Here is a 22,520-nt window from a genome sequence, read left to right as displayed (position 1 = left end):
TGCATTCACTTTGAGGAGCAACTCATAGCACGCGGTGTGGTAGCCTTTTTTGAGGTTTTTGAAGACTTTGCTGCTTTTTGAAGCTTTTCCAAAGTCCATGCTTCGCAAGACGAAAAAGTCGCAAGACGAAAAAACTCGCGGAATGAATTAATTTCGTCTTGCGAGGCACCACTGTATATATATGTGAATGATTCGTAGCAAGCCACACCACCTGCCCTCGCACCAAAGCCTGGAAATCAGAATAGCATCTTCAGTTTTTCCAGACTTTGGCCAAGTCCAAGACAAAACATCAGTAATCAGAATAGTATAGTAGTAGTAGTAGTAGTAGTAGTAGTAGTAATAATAATAATAATAATAATAATAATAATAATAATAAAAAAATTTTAAAAACCTTTTATTTATATCCCACCCTCCCCGGCCAAAGTCGGGCTCAGGGCTGCTAAACATCAAATATATAACATTAGTATAAAATCAAACAATAATTACCTCCTAAAAACAGGTCAAAATCAAATTAAAGTCTAATTGGATGGCTTACCGTGCTGCCAAATATGCCTTGGCGAGGCATGGCCTCCATCGTAATAACCTGTGCTTGGCTAGAAAATGTGAAATGTTGCAAGGGAGGCCCAGGTGTTTCAAGGAAAGGGCAGATACCAGGGGTCTAGGGAAATCAGGAAGTGATTGGCCACCAGCTTGTTTCCCCTTGCTACCCTCAACCTTGTTACATCTCCAGCACTTATCTGATTCAGGCTTATACATTTTAGCAAGTCTACTCAGAGTTAAATACCATGGTGTAGTGGTTAAGAGCGGTACTCTCGTAATCTGGGGAACCGGGTTCGCTTCCCAGCTCCTCCACATGCAGGTGCTGGGTGACCTTGGGCCAGTCACACTTCTCTGAAATCTCTCAGCCCCACTCACCTCACAGAGTGTTTGTTGTGGGGGAGGAAGGGAAAGGAGAATGTTAGCCGCTTTGAGACTCCTTTGGGTAGTGATAAAGCGGGATATCAAATCCAAACTACTACTACTACTACTACTACTACTACTACTACTACTACTCCTCCTCTTCTTCTTCTTCTTCTTCTTCTTCTTCTTCTTCTTCCATCTGTAAATCATTTTCAGGTAGTGGTGTATTGCTTGTTCTCAATCAAATATAGCAGCGAGGATGCTTGCGGGAAGAGCGTTCCCCAGCCTGTAGATGTCAGGAGTTCCCCCAAGGAAACCAGCCCCCTCCCTCTTGTTTCTTAGCGGTCACTTTTTGACTTGGCTCCATTTTTCTTTGGCACTCACCTACTCCCCCCCCCCCAAGTTTGTTGTTGTAGAGAAGGACCAGCCTGACTTGCATGAGGCTATAATAACCATTTACTTAAAACTTGCTTGGTCGTTTGTTTCCTCGCTCAGCCTTCACTTGTCACGATCACGGTGCCACCGTGCTACAGTACGCACCCAAGCACCAGCTGCTGATTTCAGGAGGCAGGAAAGGGCACATCTCCATCTTCGACATCCGGCAGAGGCAGGCCCTGCACACCTTCCAAGCCCACGACTCTTCGATCAAGGCGCTCGCCCTCGACTCTTCCGAAGAGTGCTTTTGCACGGGCTCCGCAGAAGGCAATGTGAAGGTAAGCGGAAGTTCAGGCGAACTTGTGCTCTGTAACCTCTGATACGTAAAGGTAAAGGGACCCCTGACCATTAGGTCCAGTCGTGACCGACTCTTATGTGCTGTCTAAGACCCAGCATTTATGTGTGCTTGAGTATGCCCCTCTCCCGGGGGTCTTGCCCCACATAATAAGGATTCAGTCCTAGGATAGGGACCTTCTGAGGATTTAGTCCTAGGACTGGAGCCTAGGAAACTGGCTTAAACCAGGTCTAGACCATTTGTACACCCAGGCCCAATATTGTCTCTCTTACCTAGCAGCTGTGGTCTAAACCACTGAGCCTCTTGGGCTTGCCGACCAGAAGGTCGGTGGTTCAAATCTGCACAACGGGGTGAGCTCCTGTTGCTCTGTCCCAGCTCCTGCCAACCTAGCAGTTTGAAAGCACACCAGTGCAAGTAGATAAATAGGTAGCACTGTGGCAGGAAGGTAAACTACGTTTCATGCGCTCTGGTTTCCGTCACAGTGTCCCATTGCACCATACACAGTTTAGTCATACTGGCCACATGACCCAAAAGCTATCTGTGGACAAACGCCAGCTCCCTCGGCCTGAAAGCAAGATGAGTGCCGGAATCCCATAGTCACCCTTGACTGGACTTAAACATCCAGGGGACCTTTACCTTTCCAAGGTCTCCGGGAGAGACACCTTTGCCATCACCTGTTACCTGGTATTTACTAACTGGAAATGGCAGGAATTGAACACCTGCATATGAAACACGAGCTCTACCACTGAGCTGTTGTCCGTCCCTTCCATTAGAGGAGAAAAATGAGATCACTCGGGTCCCTAAAATCGACTGACAAGGTCCTTGTCCGCCCTCTCTTCCTGCAGGTGTGGAGGCTGACAGGCTACGGTCTGATCCACTCGTTTAAGCACGAACACGCCAAGCAGTCCATCTTCCGAAACCTCAGCACCGGAGTCATGCAGATTGAAATGGCACAAGGCAACCGCATCTTCTCCTGTGGAGCAGATGGTACCCTGAAGATGCGAGTTCTACCCAACGCTTTCAGCATCCCGTCGAGCCTCTGCGACATTCTGTAGACTTTGCCGCTGCCGCTGCCATTCCCTGTCCGAGAAACGTGGCTGGAACCGGTACCGTGGCGTAGCGAGCGTTTAAGAAGGGGTGTCGCCACGCTTCATAATCGAGAGTTAATTGTTGCAGCCTTTAGTTGCTATATAGTTGAGTTAAGAGGAAGAGCGGTGTTTCGACACCCCCCCACACCTTTATTTTATTTTTTCTCGTTTAAAGCACTGCGTTTATGAATTGATGGGGTGGGAATGTAGGCACTGTACGGGCGCCTTCCCTTGCACAGTGACCGATGGGCTTGTGCTCTGTGACCCATGAGCCTTGTGTACTTAAAGTAAGCAAAAAATGCTTATTCTCCTGCAGTTGCAGCAAAATCCCTAAAAGTAAGCTATTTTTGATGTACTTTTCAGGATATTCTCTTCCAAATCGTTGCCGCTAAGTTGAAGCATGTCTGCAAACCGCCCCCCCCTCACCTCCAATTTTGAAAATGATTTGCTATAATGAAGGGTATTCGAAGTGAGCGTGATTTTACATTGTTGATGTCGTTGTTATTAATTATTATTATTATTATTATTATTATTATTATTATTATTTTGGGTCATGCCACTATGAAAATGTGACTACCACATAATCCGTGAAGCTGTGTGCAATGGGGAATGTACTGTGGGCTGAAGTGTATATTATTTGATGCCGAGACTCCCCTGTTATCTTTCCCCCTCCCCGAATTAGTATTAATGCACCGTTGGAGTACTGTAATTTGCACAGAATAACATTTCTCGGAACCTGTGGGGTTTTCCTTGGAATCGTATGCCACTTTTGATTTTCTGTCTGTTTGCGCTGAAGACGTTTTGAAACGAACCAGGCCGCCCACCAAAACGGAGGCCCTGTGGCATCCTCCCCTTTCCCTTTCCTAACGTTTGGTACAGCTGACCACTGTCCCTCTACGATTTGTTGCATTTCTCCACATTCCAATCCATACCACTGGCCGGACAGGGCAGGAAACCAATCCACATTATGATATCAGTTCAAGTCACTACTGAGAGGTGAGGGTGGGAGAGAATGCAACACAGGTCTCTGTTTTCATCCGAGGCGCCGTGATTTTCCTAATATCAGATTCCACCTTACTCCTTCCCCCCGCCATTATTTCGAGTCCTGCCTTTTGTGTTAGGAATGTAATTTGTGAGCACTAAGTGTTTGTTGTGAACAGGAAACCTCTTTCTAGTCATCCTTTTGAGTTCTGAGTTTTATTTTTACGTAGGGCAAAAAAAAAGCAAAAGAAGGAAGGGGAAAAAACCATACAGATTGATCTTTCTTAAAGCAAAGCTGTAGAAGAAACTACTAACCCATGTCACATTTCAGATGAATGTCAGGCTTACATGTGGCCAGCTAGTAAATAGTTGACAAAATTGGTAATCTTGAACTGTTTCCACGGCATATTGTATAAACTATGCAGAGGTCAATATTGTTTGCTTGTAATATACCAGCTATTGTTTGTCATATTTAGATGTATTTTTCTCTGTTGTAAAACAGGAAGACACGTTCTTTACCAAGATATAACGGAGCTGATGTCTGTGTATTTAAATGTTTAACAAATTGTATTTTTCCCCCTCCAGTGAGAATTTATGTGTCTGTGCTGTATTCTAAATCAGAAATATACATATATATATATATATATATGAGATATATATATATATATATATATATATATATATATATATATGAATGAGATGGAGTAAAATGCACCTTTGTCTAAAGGCAATTTTAAGTGCAAGCTGCAAAGTATATATATATATATATATATATATATGAAAAGAAAGCAAATGTCCTTTGTTAGTTTTACCTTTGTAAGTTAAATAAATTCCTTTTATTTCACGGAATGCCCTACAGTCCTTGTCGTCGTGGTAGCGTGAGACTTTGTAAGGCGTAATAGCAACAGTTGCCCCCAGGTGTTTAATATGGAATATATGAGGTCTCAGGGCGGTTCACATAAAAAAATATCACAGTATATAAAATAAAAATAAAAGCAATAACCCAATAATACACACCACTCCCCAAAAAAGAGCCACATTTTAAAAGGGTATGGGATGTTCATCAGGTCTACCAAAAGACTGGTTAAAAAGGAACGTTTTTGCCTGGCGCCTAAAGGTGTATAATGAAGGTGCCAGGCAAACCTCCCTGGGGAGAGCATTCCACAGACAAGGAGCCACTGCAGAGAAGGCCCCGTTCTCTTGTTGCCAGCCTCTGAACCTCTTGAGGAGGAGGCACACGAAGGAGGGCCTCAGAAGATGATATCAGGGTCCGGGGTAGGTTAATATGGAAAGAGGCAGTCCTTGAGGTATTGCGGTCCTGAGCTGTTTAAGGCACTTTATAGTCAAAACCAGAACTTTCAATTGTAGAATTGGAAGGGACCCCAGGGGTCATCTAATCCAACCCTCTGCAACACAGGAATCTTTTGCTCAATGTGGGGCTCAAACCCACAACCCTGAGATTAAGAGTCTCATGCTCTACCAACTGAGCTATCCCAGCTTAGCTGCTGAACCTCCTTTCATCCAGAGGGCTGCTTTCCCTTCAGGGCAATTTTCCAGGGGCCACATGCCAGTGGGTGGGGCCAGAGGCAAAAGTGGGTGGCGCAATACAGCAGGTTAGTTACTTCATGCACCCCTCTCTCTCCTTTCCATCCAGGCACGAATGAGTTCAAGGGTACCTTAAAGGTAAAGGTAAAGGGACCCCTGACCATTAGGTCCAGTCATGGCCGACTCTGGGGTTGCAGCATTCATCTCGCTTTATTGGCCGAGGGAGCCGGCGTACAGCTTCTGGGTCATGTGGCCAGCATGACTAAGCCGCTTCTGACGAACCAGAGCAGCACACGGAAACGCCGTTTACCTTCCCGCCAGTGTGGTACCTATTTATCTACTTGCACTTTGACATGCTTTTGAACTGCTAGGTTGGCAGGAGCAGGGACCGAACAACAGGAGCTCACTCCATTGCGGGGATTTGAACTGCCAACCTTCTGATCAGCAAGTCCTAGGCTCTGTGGTTTAACCCACAGCGCCACCCGCGTCTTAAGGGCACCTTACGGCCAGGCAAATATACTCAAGGGGGGTACAAAGTGGGGCCAGAGAAAGAGGCCCCTGGGGCCACATTTCCCCAAATCTGTTCTAAAGCTTGGTGTTCTTATAAAAAAAGGACCCTGGACAGTTAACTCCAGTCAAAGGCGACTATGGGTTTGCGGCGCTCATCTTGTTTTCAGGCCAAGGGAGCTGGCGTTTGTCCACTGACAGCTTTCCAGATCATGTGGACAGCATGACTAAGCCGCTTCTGGCACAACGGAACACCGTGACGGAAACCAGAGCGCATGGAGACACCGTTTACCTTCCCGCCACAGCAGTACCTATTTATCTACTTGCACTGGCGTGCTTTCGAACTGCTAGGTTGGCAGGAGCTAGGACAGAGCAACAGGAGCTCACCCTGTCTCAGGGATTTGAACCGCCGACCTTACGATCGGCAAGCCCAAGAGGCGCAGTGGTTTAGACCACAGTACCACCCGCGTCCCATGGTGTTCTTATAAGCTTCATGAAGAAAAGACAGAGTGCTATTTTAGATTTTATAATGTATGAACTTTCAGATGCATCCTAGAACTCAGAGAGGACACACCTTCCTCTGTCTTCATGCCCCTCTGATCTACTGCAGAGGCATCATAATAATATGGCCCCACTCCCCAGATCCCATGTCTTGCACACAGTCGTCTTGCACCAATGCTGGGCTCTGATTCCTTGCACGCAATTCTGTGTATGTAAAAAGGGGGGGGGGGTCTACATCTTCCATTTGGTTTTTCCCCATTATTTGAAGAGGGATTTTCCTCAGGAGCAGTGTCAAAAATGAAAGGGAAGGCTTACATTCATCCCCAGAGTACAATTCTCTTTCACACACTTGTCTGCTAATGCTATTTTAATTTCTTTTTTTAAAAAGCCTTGGGCATTAAATGCAAGGATGCATATAAAGTTAGTTTTGGCTTCACAGTGGTAGGTGTACCTCTGTTTTTGACATCTGTTTGACCCCAGATCATTCCCAGAGGTTGCCCTCTGACAGATTACTTTTGCAGACTTCCCACTTTGAGAAACATTTCTCTGCCAGGAACAAACACCGCCATGCCTATTGCCGTTCGACACATCCTTCCAAAACAGCCGTGTTCGGCTGCAACAGGAGTCAGGAAGTCCATGCCAGTTGGGCCAATGTCCCCTTTATTTGCCAAGATTGTCATACATGCATCTTTATTCCCCATTTGAGAAATATATACACACAGAGAGAGAGATTCAGCCAAGATTACAGCTAAAAGGTGCTGGGGGGGGGGGGCGCGACTTCAACAGAGAATTGAAATGATATCTCGGATTCAAGGACACATTTCAGTGGACAGAGCAGGGCTGGAGACTATCATGTTAAAGAGAGCTGAAGGGGGTGTTTTAAGAAGCATTCCCCCCCAGTATGTTCCACATACATCTCCCTCTTTTGCTCCAGAGCATAAAACAACAGCCAGTTGAAATTGGAGGGCATCCTATTCTGGCAAAAACGTCACGCAAATAGCTGTTTTGACAGGAGAAGAGGCTGCTCCGGGGCAATCGTGGCCTCTTTGTCACGAGATATTCAAGCAGAAGCTGTAAGGCAGGTGTGAGGAACCTGTGGCCCTCCATATAGCCCTGAACAACAGCTTCTATCAGCCTCAGGAAGCTAGGAATGATGGGAGTTGTCATCTGGCAACTTGAGGGCCAAAGCTGCCGCACGCCTGCTGTTAGGGTTGCAAGATTCCTAGAATGAGATCAGGGTTCAATGAGATGGCCCATAAGACCATTTAGAGCAGCAGTTCTCAACCTGTGGGTCCCCAGACGTTGTTGGACTACAACTCCCATCATCCCTGAGCTCTGGCCTTGCTAGCCAGCGGTGATGGGAGTTGTAGTTCAACAACATCTGGGGACCCACAGATTGAGAAAGGCTGATATAGAGCAATATGCATGACCACCTAAGCAGCCACACGCAACCAACAGGCCAATAAACTGAAGGTTGCATCCTGACGTTTGTCACTTAGTGGTATACTTCTTCTGCTGGCAAGATGCTTTGCGGCAGGAGGATTTCACTGCCTGCAGGTGGGTTGCTGCTGTGCAACTAGTTTCTGTTGCATTGGATTCCACTGTTCTACAACATTAAAATCTCCCATCTGCTAGTGCAAAAACCTTGTGCTAGTGGGCAGGGAACACCGGGCACAGCCCTCGCAAGTTTAAAAATGGCTGGTGTGGACCCCAGCCATACATTTAAAAGGACGCTTGCACCACTTTTACAGCTCTGGCTTCCCCCAAAATAAATCCGGCAACTGCATTCGATTAAAGGGTGTCGGGGGTTGCTAGAAGACAACCCAAGACCTGATCCACAGGACCCTTAACAAAAACTACTGTTCCAACATGAAAGTGGCCCAAGCATGCCTTAAATGTACTGTATGGTGCCATTGTGACCCAGAAGAAGGGGCGCCACATGGGAGCTGCAGGCTTTTAGACGCATTCCTGGGGTCCTTTGACAAGAGGTGCCACATACACCTCCGTCTGCGCTCGAAGCACATGGCATTTGAAAGGGCCTTCCTCCCACACTGCAGCCTCTCTGCGAAACAAAGCCTCACTGGGCTTCTGCCGGCATGCACCGCTCGCTACGACATTGAGCAGCGTTTGTTCTGCAAAGCCACAGAAGCCTACGTAATCTAAACATCTACGCTGGGGACACAAAGGGGGACGAGAACAAGCCGCCCTGTCTGTACACACATTGCTTTGTGACTCTCCTCAAATGGGAAGATGTGCAGTTGTTTTCACCGAAAGGTTTGGAGAGCCGAATCTCCAATATGGACAACAGGCAAAGATGGCCCTCGTGGATTGGTACCAAGCGCATTCAGCCGGCAAAATGGACAGGGTATTGCATCAGAAAGCCATGTTCCCATGTGCAGAGGCACTTGTCCCCTTGATTATAGGAAAGCATGGCCAGGACGGGCACAAACGACGAATCGTCCTGCTTGGTTGGGGAAACTTTGGAAGCAAAGCCTGCGTCGGATAGCGACAGTTTCAACTCAAAGCTGGTGTCCAGCTGCCTTTCCCTCCAGAGATCATAAGCAAAGGCGACATGCGTGTGGTTCTTGTCGGTGATGTACAGAACCCCGCAGGCGACGAAGGCGTTGCCAGCTTTGGACTGCGGGTACGTGGTGTTGATGTACCGCAGCACCGAGAAGGTATCCTCAACTACGTGCGCCACCATGATGTGCTCGTCTGGCCTCGAGAGGTAGAGCACCCAAAGCCCATTCTCGTCCACAGCGACGCTGAAGTAGGATTTGGAGGCGCCGAAGAGGTACTTGCGCTCAAAGTACCAGGCGTTTTTGATGGAGAGCGTCTGCGAGGACTGTGTCGCGAAGTCATACCTGCGAAGAGGGTTTGAAGCAAAATACTTCAGAGCAGCTCAAGCGGCAGGAAGGCAGGGGTTTATAAAACAAAATTAACACACCCCATTTGTTTCCATGTGTTTTATATTGAAAGGAATGGAAGAACATGAATCCAGATTGGGAACCTCTTTTAGTCCAAGTCCACATTCCCTTCTGGGTAACCTACCAGAGCTGGGTGATATATCAATATATCATCGAATACCGAAGTCCGTATCATGATATTGCTTGCATAATATATATATTTTAAATTTATTTGGTTTTTCAACTTTACAGAGCTATATCAAACATAAATCATAAAAACAAGATTCCAAGGAATCTCCTGGACTTCCATCCTCCCCTTTGTGGGTGCTATTATTAATCAATTCCTCCCGCATCTTTTATGCTAATACAAAACCTTTACCTCTTCCATTATGTCCAGAATCAACCTTAAACTACAAGTGCTATTCCAATCCTACTAATGATTTTAGCTGTTTACAATGGTCTTTAAGAAAAGTTATGCATTTTCCCCATTCCTTATTAAAATTTTGGACCTGGCAATATATTGCGAATCACGGTGTGTGTGTGTGTGTTATGCAAAAACCATGATGCAAAAAAGCCCATGAAGCCTGCCAATGCTTCTCTTGATTCCTGCAGCCCCTTTTAATTCGTCCGGCTCAGTTCTCCCCTGCCATCTGCAAGGGGCAGCGAATCACAAGAGCAGGCGCCAGCAAAAATCACAATGCAGGAAAAACCATGGTATGTCCCACAGAGGACCTTACGGTCTTCAAACAAAAACATCTTGGAGGTCCCGGGCCACAGGGAGGTTAGGCTGGCCTCAGCCAGAGCCAGGGCTTTTTCGGCTGTGGCCCCGATCTGGCGGAACGCTCTGTCACAAGAGACTAGGGCCCTGCGGGACTTGACATCTTTCCACAGGGCCTGCAAGACAGAGCTGTTGTACCAGGCCTTTGGCTATGGCATAGCCTGACCCCCTCCTTTGGCTATCCTCACAGAACTCTAGCCCAATGGTTGTCATTAATCTGATTTGAATTGATTTTAGAATGAAATGATTTTAGAATGTTGTATCATTTTACTGTTGTTAGCCGCTCTGAGCCCAGCTTCGGCTGGGGAAGACAGGATATAAATAAAAATGATGATGATGATGATGATGATGATGATGATGAAGCCAGCCGATGCCTCCACAGAGCTCCATCCTTATTTCAGACATCGGGATATATTGGCATATTGTGGTTCAGCTGGTGATATATCACAATGTTGAAAACCATATATCGCTGAACCCTACCCCTGGCCCCATCCCAATGGTGGACTGGGCCAGGGGGGAAACAGGAGGAAGCAATGAATATAAATTTTTACCAAAGTAGACTAGTTTTTACACCTCCACGCATACCCTACTTCCCCTCATAGTCCAACAATTGCCAGAGTTCCCTGGGAAGAGGGATTGTAGCTCTGTGATGGGAATAGGAGTCTCCGAACCACACAAAGCACCCTTAACAAACTCCCCTTCCCAGAAAAGTGTAGTTTAAAGTGGGATGATACTGCTTTAAATGCATAGTGCGGACAGGGCCTCTGTAGAGATCACCCAAAAAAAAAAGGTTTTATGGGGAGAAGAGGAGGAGAGAACATTGAAACAGGCAGATTGGAAAGCTCATGCAAGTTTGGATCCATGTGTGTGTCATTTCAGTTACCAATAAAAATGGAGTCCTTTGTTCAACCTGTCAAAATTCCAGTAGGTTTTATGTCCTGAGGGATTAGAAGAATGCCTGCAAATTAGATGCCATTTGGATGGCAAATGTCCAATTTACAGGCATCAGAAGACTGGACTGATTTCCATGGAAATCAGTGGCTAAACTGGAGCATGCCTCTGAATGTGCTTTCTGGAAATCACAAGAGGAGATTTGCACTCGTGTCTTGCTTCTGGGCTTCCCACAAGCATCTGGTTGGTTGCTGTGAGAATAATAATAATAATAATAATAATAATAATAATAATAATAATTTATTATTTATACGCCACCCATCTGGCTTGGTTTCCCAAGCCACTCTGGGCAGCTCCCAACAGAATACTAAAAACACAACAAAACACCAAACATTAAAAACTTCCCCAAACAGGATGACAGCCTAGATGGGCCATTGGGAATCTTCTTACGTTCTAATGACTTGGGTGGCAAATTCTGAAATCCAATCAAATAAACTGGGACCAGGAAATAAAAACAAAAATTGTTTCCAAGCAAGGAGATTGAGCAAGCATTCTGGCCTTGTTCTTGCCCTCTCAGAGCCAGGATAAGCATCTCTCTGAAGTACAAAAGCATTGTTTTAAAAATAATAATACTGGAAATGTTTGGATAACTGAGCCACAGTGATCAGGAAGCCCTGAAACATAATTCAAAAAGTGCCCAATGGGCATTTTTCCACGGGCTGATACAGTTTGTTGAGAATCTTCCAAAAGTTGAGTTGACCGGAAGACACATCCCAAAGGATATGATGCTACCCACAGGTTTCATATGCTATACCTTTAAAGCACATTTGTGGCAAGCTTTCCCCTCAAAGAATTCTGGGAACTGTAGTTTATTAAGGATTGCTGAGAATTAAAACTCTGTGGGGAGTCAACCACCGTGCCCAGATTTATTTGAGGGAAAGAAGCTTTGACTGTGGTTTAAGGGTCCAAAATGATGAGCATGCACCCTAAGATTGGGACCACACGGCTGAGAAGCAAGTCTGCCACAAAGTTTGCTGAAGGAAAAGGTCATTCTGAGGACAGTTCAGCATTCAAAGCAAGCAAGGCAAAGAAGCTCTTACAAATGATGTTCCCTTTTGTTCCTCAAAGTACAGAACATGCCACTTAAGAGTTAAGAGGGAATAGCAGAACGCACCCGTCTCTCTTATCATTGCCCCCAAGAGAGACAATGGTTGTGTTCATATGTAACACTAAACTACAGTTTGGAACCGCAGGGTCCTGGGAGTGCAGTCTGCTCAGTTTCTGGTTCTCCTCTGGTACAGCCACAGCAAGGCTGCAAGGTTTCACTTCTGTTTTCAATTAACCATCACTGAACCAAACCTGGGTTTAGTGTTAACCATGGTTTAGGGAAACAAGGTAAAAAGGTGAAGGTGAGGGAGCACTGGATGGTTAAGTCCAGTCAAAGGCGACTATGGGGTTGTGGCATTCATCTCGCTTTCAGGCCGAGGGAGCCGGCGTTTGTCCACAGACAGCTTTCCGGGTCATGTGGCCAGCAGGACTAAACCACTTCTGGTGCAATGGGACACCATGACGGAAACCAGAGCACACGGAAATGCCATTTCCCTTCCCATCGTAGTGGTACCTATTTATCTACTTGCACTGGCATGCTTTCAAACTGCTAGCTTGGCAGGAGCTGGGACAGAGCAATGGGATTCGAACCGCTGACCTTCCGATCAGCAAGCCAAAGAGGCTCAGTGGTTTAGACCACAGCATGACCCGGATCCCTTCTGAATGCACTTAGGTAGGCAGCAGAGTCAATGCTTTTGCAACTCACCTCTTCTGCAAAATTTACACCACTCTGTTCCATTTGAAACTTGCGTCTCCCTGGATATACAACTGATGGTCAATAACTAAGACTTACTTTGCTACAACTGATGGTCAATAACTAAGACTTACTTTGCTGCTTGGCCACAAGGCAATTCTTAAGATTCATTGAATATCTGACAATATTTGACCATGATGAAATAACGGGGAATCAGCAAGCCCAAAAGGCTCAGTGGTTTAGACCACAGCACCAATTGCGTTCCATAGGGACAGCAAGACGGGGCCATAAACAACCGTTTGATGTAGTCTTGTTTTTCCACAAGCCATTGTGGAAAAGAACAAGAGCCTGCCAGGTCAAACTGTGAGGTGGATGAACTGCATTTGATTACACACACACACACACACACACAGAGAGAGAGAGAGAGAGAGAGAGAGAGAGAGAGAGAGAGAGAGAGAGAGAGAGAATTGTACCATAGGTCAGTTTCAAAACACATTGCGAAAGCAGGAAGGCAAAACAGATCAAAGGCACAGCCGAAGAGAAATATATATGCCTCACTCCTAAAACTTGAGAGAGATGGGGCCAACCAAACCACTTTTGGGGAGCAGTTCTGCAATCTGGGTGCCACTACCAAGCATGAAAGCTTTATGCACATAAGAACATAAGATACTGCCTGATGCTATCAGGTCTGCAATCTGTCTCTTGCCTGGTTTACAAGTCTTTTGTCAGAGGAACCAACTCCCCAAAGCCTTCAAACGGCTGCTAGCACCATCAATCTCCCTCTGAGTGTTAATCATGGACAGTTAAGACATTATATTCCTCCCACTTCAGCCGCTTCCACTGCTGAGATGAAAGACCATTGTTGGAAGAGGTCTGGCATCTCTAAACCCCCTTGCCAAGAAACAGGGAGTGTCTCAAACAGAGCAAATTACGATCCCGGGAACCTCTCTCATTTCTCTGCCTGCTTCCCTAGGGAGAAAGGTCAAGGAGGCGCTCACACCTGCTTCTCAAAGGCAAATGTTTTTGTTGGCGTCAGCATCAAGGGTGATGCTGGAAAGGGCAAAAGGGCAGAGGGAATCTTTCGCTCGCTCTCGAAGTACCATCCAGCCACCCCAATAACGCCAAGGTTGCAATCCCAGCTCCCACACAACGGAGCCTCACGATACACACTCGTCCCATAAGCTAAGCCCTGGGCGAAGCAAGCTGTTCAAAGCGAGTCTCTGTTGAATGGCAGCAATGAGAAACAAAGGAAATGGCCTTACAAAGACTCGCCCCATCAGTCCGTGGAGCCCAGCGTGGTCTGCGATTCCTGGCAGTGGCTCTCCAGGGCTCCAGAATTGGGAGATGCCAGGGTGGCAGATTCTCTACCGCTGAGCTACCTTGCTGCCATTAAGCAGAGCTTGCCAGGCTCCCTCTCCCTGACGTGGCGCAGCTTAGTAGCAGAAGCCCCTTCGCTGCCCCCTCAGCTACTTACTTCACAATAATGTTGCGTCCGACACGCTGATAGTACAAGGTGTTGTTATAGATGGCATGTCCACAGCCGTAATATTGCCAAGGGAGCTCGATGGTGCTGTAGCTGTTGTTCCACAGCGCAGAGATGTCCTCGTATTCTTTAATCATGTGGCCTGTTCAGGGGAGGAAGGCATGGAAAAAGTTGGTTTGTTTATTACATTTATAGGTTAGATTACTGCAATGTGTAGGGCTGCCTCTGAAGACGTTTGGAAACTTCAGCTGGCGCAGAATTTAACGGAGCAAGATGGTTTGAGCATATTCCACCAATCCTGGTCTGACTGCACTGGCTACCAATTAGTTCCCATGCCCAATTCAAAGTGATGGTTTTGACCTATAAAGCCTTAAATGGCTCAGGACCGCAATACCTTAAGGACCGCCTCTTTCCATATGAACCTACCCTGGACCCTGAGATCATCTTCTGAGGCCCTTCTTCATGTGCCTCCTCCTCGAGAGGTCCAGAGGGTGGCAACATGAGAACGGGGCCTTCTCTGCAGTGGCTCCCCGTCTGTGGAATGCTCTCCCCAGGGAAGTTCGCCTGGCGCCTTCACTACACACCTTTAAGCACCAGGCAAAAATGTTCCTTTTTAACCAGGCCTTTGGTTGACCTGATTCGCTCTGCCACTGCCATCTGCCACTCCCACCTGCCAGTTCATTCCGTCGGGTCATTCTTTGGTTACTCTCAATTCTTACCGATTTTCCCTGCGCCGTGCATGTTTTGCAAGCCCTCCAAGAAAAGACCATCTCCTTCCTGTGCTTCGGATAATAAACCAGTGACAGCAGGTGCTGAAGAAGCTTGCAGGAGGAGGAATCTAGCAAAACACTGCATGGGCGCTTTGTAACACTTTGGGATGTTTGCTCTTAAGAAAGGTTTTCCAAGCAGCTACAAGTAGAGAACTGTTACAGTCCCTACTACATTTTAATCCTATCCCTCCCTCTAAGGAGTTCAGCGTGGTGTACATGGTTCTTCCTCCCTCCCCACTCATTTTGTTCCCCCCCCCCAAACCGTGCAAGATGGCGATGACAACAACAACAACAACAAATTATTGTTGTTATTATTCACATCCCACCCATCTGTCTGGCTGCCAACAGAATATTAAAAACAAGAACACTAAACATTAAATCTTCCCTAAACAGGGCTGCCTTCAGATGTCTTCGAAAAGTCAGATAGTTGTTTATTTCCTTGACATCTGGGCGCCACTACCGAGAAGGCCCTCTGCCTGGTTCCCTGTAACTTCGCTTCTCACAGGGAGGGAACCACCAGAAGACCCTTGGAGCTGGACCTCAGCGGCAGAGCTGAACGATGGGGGTGGAGACGCTACTTCAGGTATAGATGGGTTAGATTGAGAGTGTGTGTGTAAGCAGCCCATGGTTGCCCATCCTGCTGTATTGCTGAGTGAGGATTTGGACCCTACCCTCACCTGTAAAATGTTCAGCGATCCAAATTTTTTCATCACTTCGGTTGGCGAGATCCATCATCCATGCTCCATAGCTCTGTCTTAATTGTATAATCTCAGCTGGGTTTCCAATTGATTTAATGATGCATTCTGAGGGGGAGAGAAACAAAATCAGCACCACTGGCCAGCCTTTATTAAGCAAAGCGATCATTTTTAGCACAGGCTACCTGGTTTTCTGTGCTGACGAAGGTGTCCCTTCTCTTTTGCTTTCTCTACCAGGGTATCATCATTTGGGATAGCGCAGGTCTCCCCTAAACGGTGCACAGAAGGAGAGGAACACACAGAGAGATCTGTTATTATTTTGACACGCAATCTAACATTGCATGAACTATTCCGGGTTGCATCCAATACCAGTCCTACTCAAGAGTAGACCATCTGGAGTGAATGGATATGGCTATTTTACAGCGGGCCTACTTAGCTGGAGACAAGTCCATCTACACAACAACAAAAACAATAATTAAATGGAAGAATGGATAAGGAAAAGCCACTATTCCCAATGGCTTTTCAGAACACTGTTTTGCTTCTGCTGGGGTTTTGTCATGACTTCCCTATTTTCAGGGCTGCCAAATGGGGAAATAAATTCATCATCTCTCCACAATGTTTGTGAAATCAATACATGCATTAGTACATAAAAAACCCCTTGGTTCATGCGTGTCTCTCATTGATCTAACCATGTGTTTCAGCCATGGCAATTTGTTTGTGAAGACCCCAAAATTAAAGACACAATAGACACAGAGTTTTGGTTAAGGTTTTTGGCAATAATTTTGGGCACAACTTTATTGATTACAGCATGTGAGTGGTTGCTTAGGCATGGTACCTGAACCTGCACTGTGGCAGGAATAGGACTGACAACTGGGCACCACCAGAGGTCAGTAAGGGAAAGCATCCTGGTTGAGTGAGAAGAAGAAGAATAGTTTGGATTTGATATCCTGCTTTATCACTACCCAAAGGAGTCTCAAAGCGGCTAACATTCTCCTTTCCCTTCCTCCCCCACAACAAACACTCTGTGAGGTGAGTGGGGCTGAGAGACTTCAGAGAAGTGTGACTAGCCCAAGGTGACCCAGCAGCTGCATGTGGAGGAGCAGAGATGTGAACCCGGTTCCCCAGATTACAAATCTACTGCCCTTAACCACTACACCACACTGGCTTCAGTCTCACAGCTCACCCCAGCTGCTTCCAGGGGCTCTGGCGTGGCCCTAGCCCCTTGACAGGGTTCGGACAAAAGCAAGGCGAGCCTCTGGATTCCTTTAACGGAATTCCCTAGCAACAGCAACTGGAGACGCAGGCCAACCACATCCCCTGTGCAAAAAATTGAGCCAATGCCTAACCGCCAACCTTACAAAGTTGTGATGAGTTGCTACACGGTAGGCAAAAACCTACACGGGTGGCGCTGTGGTCAAAACCACAGAGCCTAGGACTTGCAGATCAGAAGGTTGGCGGTTCAAATCCCCGCGATGGCGTGAGCTCCCGTTGCTCGGTCCCTGCTCCTGCCAACCTAGCAGTTCAAAAGCATGTTAAAAGTGCAAGTAGATAAATAGGTACCGCTCCGGCAGGAAGGTAAACGGCGTTTCCGTGCGCTGCTCTGGTTCACCAGAAGCGGCTTAGTCATGCTGGCCACATGACCCAGAAGCTGTACGCCGGCTCCCTCGGCCAATAAAGTGAGATGAGCACCTCAACCCCAGAGTCGGTCACGACTGGACCTAATGGTCAGGGGTCCCTTTACCTTTACCTAGGCAAAAACCAAGTGGCACCAGCCAATCTGCCAAATGGCAAAATTCCTACCAGGCCCTTGCCCCAAAACAGACAACCCCTAGACAGGCATAGCAAGGTCAAAAGAACAGCCCTAAATATAGGGAGGGAGGGTGGGTAATCCGGTGCACATCGTGAGAATGAGAAAGCTCTACGAGATGTCCAGCAGCTTAAATAGCCCCTCAGTTGCCAAGCAGAGTCCCCAAACAGCCAAATTCTACCCCAGCAACCGTGGGCATCCAATGGGGTGTTGTGGCTATCCAAACGGTCCCGTCCCAACAACAAGGAGACAGTTTAGGTGATCTCATTGCAACACGTGCTCTCCATGATGGAGGACACGATTTTCCAAACTAATCCCCTTCCAAAGCCACCTGTGCCAGAAAATGCCATAAATAAATTTACACATCCTAAGAACACAAGAAAGGCCCTTCTGGAGCAAGCTAAAAGGGGCCAACAAGCCCAGCATCAGAGAATCAGAAGAATCTTTATTTGCATCAGCCACTAGCCATAGCAATAAAATAAAATGTACTGAAGATAAAGGTAAAAACTTAACTATAGAAAATACATTTTGGGGGTATACATCAACAATCAAATAATAGATATTATTCTAATTGCCCCTGCTTAAAACCTTGCTGTTTTTGCTGTCACCTGATCATCTTGATCTGCTAAAAGAAAGGACACAGTAGGAATGGTTGAGAGACCTGGCATGGACAGTAATAAAGGGGCCATAACCTCACTCCTCAAATCTTTATAAAGAGTGCAAGCCAGAATCACATGAGCCACTGACTCAATACTGCCATCTCCACAGGGACAAAACCGTTTTCCCAGTGGGATTTTTTGAAATCGACCCTCAAGTACAGCCAAAGGCAGTAGTATATTCAATCTTGTGAAAGTGAAAGCGTGTCTGTATTTTGGAATGGTTAAATTTTGCAAATAGTATGTGACAAAGTGTCAAAATGTCTAGGTGGAAAATAATCACAAGGTGGACAAAATTTCCCGACTGTGGCCAGATTATTCTGTTGTTCGATATCATATAGGCGCTGTCTAATTAATTTTTTTGCTTTACCTGAAGCCTGGGGTTAATAGCTGTTGTGATGAAAAACCAGAAAAGTAAAGTTTTTCATTGACAATTTTAATCCAAGCGCTCTCGTGACAATCTTGCAACACTAAGGGTAGTAGACCAGTGGGGTTTAAACTTGGGGAAAGCCAATAATTAAATGTCCTACGCCAAATGTGTAATTCAGCAGAGGGGAGGTTAGCCTTTAAGTGCAATGTAGCATCCTGGAACACAGGATGGAACAGAAAAAAATTAGATTGAACAGCTTCTGTAGATCCAAGGTGAGGGCCTGTCCACATCTGAGCCCCTTATAATAACTGTGCTAGGGGTTTAGCTTTAAACACTTCAAGCGCTGATGGTATGTGATTGCCACCTTTTGTATGGAAAAAGCATGTCAGAATTTTGGCACTTTGGTGCAGCATCCTATTTTCACAGTGGCCAGCCAGATGTCCCAATGGGAAACCCCATTTGTTGGAGCAACAACATAGCCATTGTGGCTAGGAGCCAGTGACAGTCTTATCCTCTGTGTTTCACGGTACAGTGGTACCTCGGGTTACAGATGCTTCAGGTTACAGACGCTTCAGGTTATAGATTCCGCTAACCCAGAAACAGTACCTCAGATTAAGAACTTTGCTTCAGGATGAGAACAGAAATAGGGCTCTGGTGGCGCAGCTTCAGTGGGAGGCCCCATTAGCTAAAGTGGTGCTTCGGGTTAAGAACAGTTTCATGTTAAGAACAGACCTCCGGAACGAATTAAGTTCTTAACCCGAGGTACCACTGAAGTTCTTTTTGCCTATCCTGAAACAGACTGCTGACTGGATATGGCTGGGTGCCAGTCTCTCAATGGTGCTGTAGTTGCGTCCTGCGTTCCATAGCGTGCGACAACCGGGAAGGGTGGACTAGAGGTTCCTTGGAAATCTATGCTTCGGTAACATAATGTCCAGGGTTATGGGGGAGAGGAGAGAATGCCCTCTTTCTCTATCCATTTTCCCCAGTTCACATTCTCAACAAAGCCCCAGAAACAGCATTTTATCTTTTTGGGTAGAACAGTCAAGGCCCAGGCTGGCATTCCCAATGTGCCAAGAGCAGGATTTGCATTTGGGAACAAGCTTTGACGAAAGGAAACAAGAAAGTCTAAGGACGGCTATGTTTCCAGTTCATCCAAGGCCTGGAGATATATAGATGGCAACTGTCTGAAAATCAGAAGTATATAAGCCCAAGAGCTGATTGCAGAGGAACAATCTGACTGAGGAAGAGGTGAGTTTTGCTTCACTGGGGGGTATTTAAGCAGAGGCTGCTGAAATTGCGAGACTGAGATCCCTTCCGTCCCTCGCCAATTCTAGCCTTGCCAGCAGAATCACAGCAAGGAGAGAAATGGCTGGATTTAGGCCTCAGCATGGGTTCGCCGGAGGCCCCCCACTCACATGCCAAGGCTTACCTTGCAAACAGCTGCTCATATCCCTACCACTAATAATCTCCCTTTCTCCCCCTCCTCCAGATAAGACAGAAGCTAGACACAGCATGGGATGGAATCTGTGGGGTGCTGGTTCCTAGCGTGAGCTAAGCAAGCAGCCCCCAAAATAGTACAAAGAGGAGAGGGCAAGAGCAATGTTCTCCTCTGCCATCCTTGAAGTGGCACAGCCTGTTCCGAGGACTGGAGGAGGACCACGTTCCCACTTCACAGGCTCATTACGAGGGTCCGTGTTAAAAGGGAAGGTGAGACACTCCAGAAATAGGACAATGGGAAATAGGTTCTTTATGGGACATTGCTTGAGAAGAGTGTAGGAACATAAGAAGAGCTCATTGGATCAGGCCAATGGCCCGTCTAGTCTAGGATCCAGCCAGCTGCCTATAGCAAACTGGTAAGCAGGATGAGAGCACAAGAGCCTTCTCCCTTCCTGTGGTTCTCAGCAGCTGCTTTTTAGAAGCATCTGGCCACAGTGCATTGCATGAAATAGTACCATATTTTTCAGTGTATAAGACGCCCCTCCCATGTATAAGGGACCCCTGACCATTAGGTCCAGTCGTGACCGACTCTGGGGTTGCGGCACTCATCTCGCTTTATTGGCCGAGGGAGCCGGCGTACAGCTTCCAGATTATGTGGCCAGCATGAGTAAGCCACTTCTGGCGAACCAGAGCAGCGCATGGAAATGCTGTGTACCTTCCCGCCAGAACGGTACCTATTTATCTACTTGCACTGTTGTGCTTTTGAACTGCTAGGTGGGCAGAAGCTGGGACCGAACAATGGGAGCTCACCCCGTCGCAGGGATCCGAACCACCGACCTTCTGATCGGCAAGTCCTAGGCTCTGTGGTTTAACCCACAGTGCCACCCGTGTCCATGTATAAGACGCCCCCTATTTGGGGGGACTCCAAATTAAGAAAACACCCCTCAGCACTACCCATGTATAAGACAAGCCCCAATTTTAAACCTATTTTTTTGGTAAAAAAAACAACAACCCCAGTCTTTTCCCTGACCTGAATCTCCCAGCACTCAGCTTCATTGTGTGCCCACAAATTCTAGAGTATGAGAGGAGGGAAACTTTTCTCTATCTGCTTTGGCTGACTGACATCCAATGCCTATTTAAATGCGTCAGGGAGCGGGGGGGGGTGTGTGATCAGGTTGCTTTTGTTTTTATTATGTGTTTTGTGTTTTTATATTGTGATTTTATGTTGCTACCACCCTGAGACCCGAGGGTATAGGGTGGTATACTAATACAGTGGTACCTCTAGATACGAACGGGATCCGTTCTGGAGCACCGTTCACATCTAGAAGCAAACGTAACTAGTGACGGCATGTCTGCGCACACACACGTCGCTTTTCGCTGCTTCTGCGCATGCACATGACGTCATTTTGAGCGTCTGCGCATGCACAAGTGGCAAAACCCGGAAGTAATGCGCTCCATTACTTCCAGGTTGCCACGGAGCGCAACTAAAATGCACTCAACCTGAAGCACATTCAACCCGAGGTATGGCTGTACAGTGGTACCTCTGGTTAAGTACCTAATTCGTTCTGGAGGTCCATACTTAACCCGAAACTGTTCTTAACCTGAAGCACCACTTTAGCTAATGGGGCCTCCCACTGCTGCCATGCCACCGGAGCACAATTTCTGTTCTCCTCCTGACCTGAAGCAAAGTTCTTAACCTGAAGCACTATTTCTGGGTTAGCGGAGTCTGTAACCTGAAGCATATGTAACCTGAAGCATATGTAACCTGCGGTACCACTGTACTAATATTAATTTCTCCATGCCGTGCATAATTTTATAAAATTCTATTTATAAATAATCATTTATTCAATTTTTTCAGATTAAAGTTTTGCAATCACATATCCAACATACAACATAAAATCAAGATTCCAAAGAATCTCCTGGACTTCCCTCCTCCTCTTTGTGGGTCCTGTTGTTTATCATTTCCTCCTACATCTTTTATAATAATCCAAATCTTTTACATTTCCATCATGTGCAAAATTCACCATTATAAACTTCTCTCATGTCACCTCTTACTCACCAAGCCTTGATGACTCCAATCGAGAAACAGAAGAGGGAGAAGCAACACAACGAACTAATGTACTGGGGAGAACTCATCAGGAAAAAAACAACATCAAAAATGATGACTAGACCAAATGTCTAGGTTGCTCAAAATGGCTTGCGGTCCAAGAGGATGAGCTGAAAGTCTGTGAAGCTGGTAAAGTATCAGGGCAGGGCTTTGAGCCAGAGTTCAAGGACCCCGCTCAGCAAAATGAGCAGGAATCCATTATCACCACCTAAATGAAGCAACAGGGCTCCATTTCCATCAGAAGTCAAGATAAAAGCACCACATTAGTGAAGCCAAGTTTTCCTGGGACCACCGATTGAGTTTTTAATTTAAATGCAACCTTGGCGGTTCCAGGTCTCTCGTTGCAATAATGAAAGCAAAATTTCACTTTCAAAGGCTTCTTTTTCTGGACAAGGCAACATTATCTGCCCTTCCTCCCTTATCTCTCCAAGTATGTCCACAGGATTGGCCCTTGCCTCCGACACACTCACTTCAGCCACACTAACGGAATTCCAGGTTGAAATAGGAGGGAAATGAAAGACAGTCAATAACCCTTTGCGAGATCTTTTCAGCTTCAGAGAAGCCATC

At 46.5% G+C, this 22,520-nt stretch overlaps 2 protein-coding genes across 8 annotated transcripts in view; one reads left to right on the top strand and one right to left on the bottom strand.

Annotated features, from left to right (window-relative positions):
• Positions 1-4,332, top strand: part of DMXL2 (Dmx like 2) — a 107,353-nt gene extending 103,021 nt beyond the window's left edge. For all 7 annotated transcript variants that reach the window (XM_079953088.1, XM_079953087.1, XM_079953090.1 and 4 more), the window contains 2 exons: positions 1,396-1,613; positions 2,476-4,332. In XM_079953088.1, coding sequence (XP_079809214.1) covers positions 1,396-1,613; positions 2,476-2,685 — 428 coding nt within the window. In that variant the 3' untranslated portion in view covers positions 2,686-4,332. The remainder of the gene's footprint in view (positions 1-1,395; positions 1,614-2,475) is intronic.
• A 2,563-nt stretch (positions 4,333-6,895) lies between these two features.
• The window catches only part of GLDN (gliomedin), a 41,290-nt gene continuing 25,665 nt past the window's right edge, over positions 6,896-22,520 (bottom strand). Inside the window, exons 7-10 of the mRNA XM_079953326.1 lie at positions 15,762-15,845; positions 15,559-15,684; positions 14,103-14,253; positions 6,896-9,116 (exon numbers count right to left, since the gene is read on the bottom strand). Of these exons, the coding sequence (XP_079809452.1) occupies positions 8,597-9,116; positions 14,103-14,253; positions 15,559-15,684; positions 15,762-15,845 (881 nt within the window). The 3' untranslated portion in view covers positions 6,896-8,596. The remainder of the gene's footprint in view (positions 9,117-14,102; positions 14,254-15,558; positions 15,685-15,761; positions 15,846-22,520) is intronic.

This window comes from Podarcis cretensis (genome assembly GCF_951804945.1).
Source record: "Podarcis cretensis genome assembly, chromosome: 14".
Lineage (NCBI taxonomy): Eukaryota > Metazoa > Chordata > Lepidosauria > Squamata > Lacertidae > Podarcis > Podarcis cretensis.
The sequence above is the reverse complement of the archived record's forward strand: the minus strand, read 5'-3'. Positions and strand labels throughout refer to the sequence as shown.